At 41.2% G+C, this 5,815-nt stretch overlaps 1 protein-coding gene across 1 annotated transcript; it reads left to right on the top strand.

Annotated features, from left to right (window-relative positions):
• The first annotated feature begins 3,937 nt into the window (after window positions 1–3,937).
• LOC120111183 lies at window positions 3,938–4,984 on the top strand. Its single transcript, XM_039127742.1, has one exon. It carries the CDS (start codon window positions 3,938–3,940, stop codon window positions 4,982–4,984), a length of 1,047 nt encoding a protein of 348 aa, XP_038983670.1.
• Window positions 4,985–5,815: the final 831 nt, after the last annotated feature.

Genomic DNA, 5,815 nt, shown 5'->3' on the forward strand with positions numbered 1-5,815 from the left:
CTTACTTATTGTATTCTCAAATGTATTTACATACACATCAATACAATGAGTAGACATATTCTCTTCAATTGTGTGCAATTTGTTCTCTAAGTGATTGTTTGTTCTGCTTACCTCCTTTTTGATATGATGACAAAAAGGGGGAGAAATACTTAATAGATATGTAAATGGAATCAAAATGAGAATTAAAACATAATTTGTTCTTAGTGGATTTGGTACCTCGAGGCTCATTATCTCTCTGTTGGGGCTCCTAATGGAGTAATCTCCAGAATCTATTCAAGGGATATTCGGAGATTAGTTGAATCCAACTCAAGAACAAATTGTCAGATTTTCCCTCTAAAAACCAAAAATTTCAGTTCAAAAACTTCAATGCATTAAAAGGAAATTCAGAGAATCAAAATAAAATAGAATATTAAGGGGGAGAATCTGAATTTTTAAGAAAGATAAATCATTAAATATATATAAGCCAAACAATTGATTGCATGATATGAAGGCTTATATAATTCCAAATGAAAGGGGGAGCTTTAACTCCAAAATTTATTATTTCACACCTTTCAAGATTGGATAAATCAAATAACCAGACACTTGAATTTATTTATGGATTTTATTTCCTTGTTTATTGAGCAATTCACTTTACATATACTCAATGTTTTGTCATCATCAAAAAGGGAGAGATTGTGGAGTGATTGATCATAACCCTATTTGATTTTGATGAGCTCAAAGCATCTGAGTATATCTCTTGTTTACTAATGAATTCAATTGAGTGTTTCAGTGAAAATCTTGTCTAAAGTGTTTCTAGACTTGGTTCATAATATTTTGGATAAGTTAAGAAGTCAGTTTGAACCAAAGTCTGAGACTCGAGTTGACTCCGGAGTATTACGAGTCGACTCCAAGCGTATCAGAATCACTGGCACGGGCTCGAGTCGACTCCGGATCATTACGAGTCGACTCCGACTGAGAACAGACAGACGAGCAGAAAGCATCAACTCAAAACCTGTCAGCGAGTCGACTCCTGAAGTGCGCGAGTCGACTTCGATGTTTACCGAGTCGACTCCAGAGTAGTATGAGTCGACTCCAAGGAGTTACAGACAGAAAAGTCAGAGAGCGAATTTCGACCCTGAGATTCGAGTCGACTCCTGTGGAACGCGAGTCGACTCCGATGGTTGGTAGGTCGACTCCAAAGAAAGCGAGAGTCAACTCTCAGTGGTTCACAAGGCAAAAGTCAGAGAGCAGTTTTCGGACTCTGAGATTCAAGTCGACTTCCGCAATGCACGAGTCGACTCCGAGACAGCGCGACCCCAAAAAGACAGAAGACCGATTTACTGTCTCTGAGAGCCGAGTCGACTCCCAGACAGCTCGAGTCGACTCCAAGGCAGCGCTACACCAAAAAGGCAGAAGGCTATGTTTCGGAAACTGAGAGCCGAGTCGACTCCGGGGAAGTTCGAGTCGACTCCAAGACTGGACGAGCCAAAAGACAGAAGATCGGGAGTTCGGGCTCTGAGCGCCGAGTCGACTCCCAGGATTATCGAGTCGACTCGAGTGGGCCAAGTTGAAAATTAGCTCCATGGATTTCATGAGATGAGCCGACTCCGAAAATGCTAAGTCAGCTCCAGAAGTTGGCGAGTCGACTCCGGGTCAAGACGAGTCGACTCCCAGTCGAAGAGGCTACTTTAATTCAAATCCGGAACAGTTGCCGAGTCGACTCCAGAAAAGCATGAGTCGACTCCCGCTACAGCCGAGTCGACTCTTGATCGCGCGAGTCGACTCCGACCCCCAACGGACATATTGTCAGGTTGTGCAGAGTGTGCAGAACGGGCAGAAAAAGGTGTCTAACGGCTAGTTTCCGTGGGAGATGGCTTAAATAGCCACAGAGGACTGTAGCAAGGCAGAGACGCACCATTCCATTCAAAGAAATCAAGCATTCATTCTCTGCAAGTGGTTTTTCAACGAAAAGAGGGAAGAGCGCCATAACTCCATCCAACTACCTCTTCCCAAACATTGAAAGAGATCTCCTCCTGCATTCAAGTTGACCAGACATTCAAGAGGAGACTCGAAGTTCAAGAAGCCCTACTCTACTCCAACTCAAACGTGTTTGAGGGCTCTTAACTTCTCTCTAGTTTATATTGTTATTTATCTGCTTTTGAGAAGCTCTGTTTTTCTGTTTGTTGTCATTATTTCCATCTTGTCTTTGCTTGGTTCAATCGGGGGATTGAATCAAGGGTGTAGAGGTTGGTTGGTGAGCCGAGTGTAAAACCAACGTGTAAGGGTTCGATTGTGATCCCGGGAAAACAATCGGGGTGGTTCTAGTCGGTGAGCCAGGGAAAACCGACCGAGTTCGTTGTGAGCTCGTAAAACAACAAGTTTGGTTGTGAGCTTGTAAAACAACCGGCTGTAATCCAAGGGGTTATAGTGAATTCCCAAGTGAGACTTGGGGAGTGGACATAGGAGCAAGGGTTAGCTCCGAACCACTATAAAAGCCTTGTGTTTGTGATTGTTTGTCTCTTTCTTTTACTATCATTTCATTCACAGCACATAGCAATTAATTAATCATCTTGGTAAAGCATTAATTAGTCATCCACAACGTTTTAATTGCAAAATTATTTTAAAACCCAATTCACCCCCCCCCCCCCCCTCTTGGGTTGTCTATCTGGGCAACAATTATGATCTGTTGAGCATATTCATGAGTAGTATATATGTTTACTCGATTATTCCATATATGCTTCAGATGAGTTGATTGTGATTGTGGTGATATTGATGATTTACTCCATATTCTTTATGTTGAGTTCATGTTCATCTTGTTATTGATCTTGAGATTTCACCTCGAGCCATGATTATATCTTGTCTCATGTGCATAGTACTCTCTACTCCACTCACTAAGTATTTATATACTCACTCCCCAGTTTGGTGTTTTTGATTGCAGGACAGGTATTGTATAGAGAAGAGCAGGGTTAGAGATTGCCTGCTAGCTGTGCTGCTCCATAGTATAGTATAGTATAATGTAGATAGAGGTTTATACCTTTTGGTGTATTATAAACCTTCTATTGTATATAGTGCATAGTTACAGTCATAGATCCTGTTGTGGATATGGGTTTGACCATGGATGGATTGGGAAGCAGGTATATATATATATGTGTGCAGATCAGTTGTGTGCCTGTGATAATGTATTGCTATATATTGTCCAGATTTATTATGTGACAGATTATGTGATTGCTGCTCTGACAGGTAGTGTGTTGTATGTATTGAGATAATCCTGACATGTCACTATAGGAAAAGTGATTATTTTGTGCATGTATCATGCCAAATTTTTCAAGATCTATTGATGATTGATAGGTAGTAGGGTTCTACGCAGTGGCTGGTGGCCTTATGCCTACCCGCACCCTAGGACCGTCGCGGCGGCCCGCCGGAAACGGGGCGGGGGTCGTGACAAGAAGTGGTATCAGAGCAAAGGTTAAGAAGAGTCATGTCAAAGCAATAGGGTGAGTCAAGATTAAGTATAGGATTATACTATGGAGCATAGGGTTTTTCTATATGTTATTTTATGAGTCATATATAATTCTGTAAAATATATTTGGGGATGAGACTTAAGAGTTCTTTTTGGCTCTACTTGAGACAAAATTGTATATCATTCAGTTTACAATCAAGATTTATATTTTGACAGAAAGTCAATTAATAAATTTGGAGGATATTGATCAGAGTTGTGTAGCGAAAGTATAGTAGATCGAATCAATTTAAATTGGTCAAAAATATTGACTGTGATGGGAGACTAGATTTTCAATAATGAAGATTTGTGTTAATAAGAGAAGGTGAATATTGTAGATTCTCAGATTTATTATGATATGACTATGTGATCTCTTTGATGGTTTTTGCTATTTTACTATGTTAAGAGATAATTTATGTAAACTCATCATAAATTCTTGACTGCTAGGTAGCCGTAAGCAACATGGAGGATGAAAGAGAAATAAGGGCACCTTCTCCGGACCCTGATAGCCAATCAATTTCACAAACTACTCCACACTCCATAGCAACCCAGGCAGATTTAGCAGGAGTGTACCAGTTAATAGCACAACTGCTTGAGCAACAGCAGCAGATGCAGTTAGCTGCCCAACCTGTACAGCCGATAGAATCCTATTACGAGAGATTACGTAGGCTGAATCCACCGATGTTTAATGGTGGGTCCGATCCCATGATAGCTGAGGCCTGGATTCGGGAACTGGAGAAGATGTATGAGTTACTCCAATTTTCCGAGGAGGTAAAAGTCAAATTAGCTATCTCCATGCTAAGGGGGAGTGCTGACTCTTGGTGGACTGCTATGGAGACAGCATATGAGGTCAACGGGATGGCCTGGGGGGATTTTAAGAGAGTATTTTATGCTAAGTACTTTTCGGACTCAGTTAGGCAAATGAAGCAGAATGAGTTTTTATCGCTGACTCAGTCTGAGCATATGATTGTCTTGGATTACGTCAATAGGTTCAATGAGCTGGGTCGATTCTGCCCCCAGTTCATGGAGGATGATATGAGTAGAGCCAATCGGTTCGAACAAGGGCTTAGACATGAGATCAGATCCCGGACATCTTCACAGTTAATTACCAGCTATATGGATATTTTGGACAGAGCCTTGAGAGTAGAGGCTGAATTGAAAAGATCTGATAGAGAAAGGGCTGACCTGATGAGATCCAGATCAGATAGAAGTCAGAGTGGCAGGCCATGGGATCTCAGGGGCACTCCAATTCAAGAGAAGCCCAGGGTCCGCAATTACTCTAGCAGATCCCATAGTGGAATCATCAATATCACCATAGCAGATCCCAGAGCCCGCACTTACTCTAGCAGATCCCATAGTGGGCCCTATATGAGGAGAGCGAGGGCATGTTATAGTTGTGGGCGGACTGGACACCTGGCACGTGATTGCCCATACAAGAGGAGGAATGAGCTCAGACCTCCTGTACCTGGTGACCAGAGGCCAAGAAGTAATGCTCGAGTTTTACACTGACCTACCAAGATGCTAGTGCCAATGACCGGGTGGTAACAGGTATATTACCAGTTAGCTTGATTGATCCCTCTATTTTCTGGCACTATGCATTCCTTTATTTCAGTTAGTTTATCTAGATAACTACACTGCATACTTGAGGAACTAGAAAAATCACTGTGTGTTCCTACACCCCTATAGAAAACAGTAATTGTTGACATTAGTGCAAGAATTGCATAATTCAAATAGGGGTAGGAGAGTTAGTGACAAATCTTATATAACTTGACATGCAAGATTTTGACATCATTTTGGGAATAGCTTGGAGGTCTCAGTACCACACTCATATTGACTACTACAGTAAAAGAGTGATATTCTAGATACCTGAAGAACCAGGGTTCTTCTTTCAAAGCGATGCACCCGTGTAATGTAATTCATCATAACATTAATTTCTGCCCTGAAAGCTAGGAAGGCATTAGAAAAGGAGTATAAGACTTATTTAGTCTGTGTAATGGATACCTGAAAGGAGACCAAATTAGAGGATATTCCAGTAATGAATGAACACCCTGATGTTTTTTCAGAAGATCTTCCTGGTTTGCCACCAGAGAGAGAGATTGAATTTGCAATTGATTTGATTCCCAATACCATACCAATCTTCAAAAACCCCCTATAGAATGGCTCCAACTGAAATAAAAGAATTAAAGGAAAAATTGCAAGAATCGCTTGATAAAGGCTTCATTCGACTTAGTGTGTCATCTTAGGGAACTCTAGTATTGTTTGTAAAGAAGGAAGATGGAAGTTTGAGGTTATGTATTGGTTATCAAGGATTGGACAAGGTAACAATACAGAACAAATATC

The sequence above is a fragment of the Phoenix dactylifera genome, chromosome 6, assembly GCF_009389715.1.
Source record: "Phoenix dactylifera cultivar Barhee BC4 chromosome 6, palm_55x_up_171113_PBpolish2nd_filt_p, whole genome shotgun sequence".
Classification (NCBI taxonomy): Eukaryota; Viridiplantae; Streptophyta; class Magnoliopsida; order Arecales; family Arecaceae; genus Phoenix; species Phoenix dactylifera.

What these genes read in the sequence shown, in the direction of transcription:
- LOC120111183 (XM_039127742.1), top strand. Translation starts at nt 3,938, where the DNA reads ATGGAGGATGAAAGAGAAATAAGGGCACCTTCTCCGGACCCTGATAGC.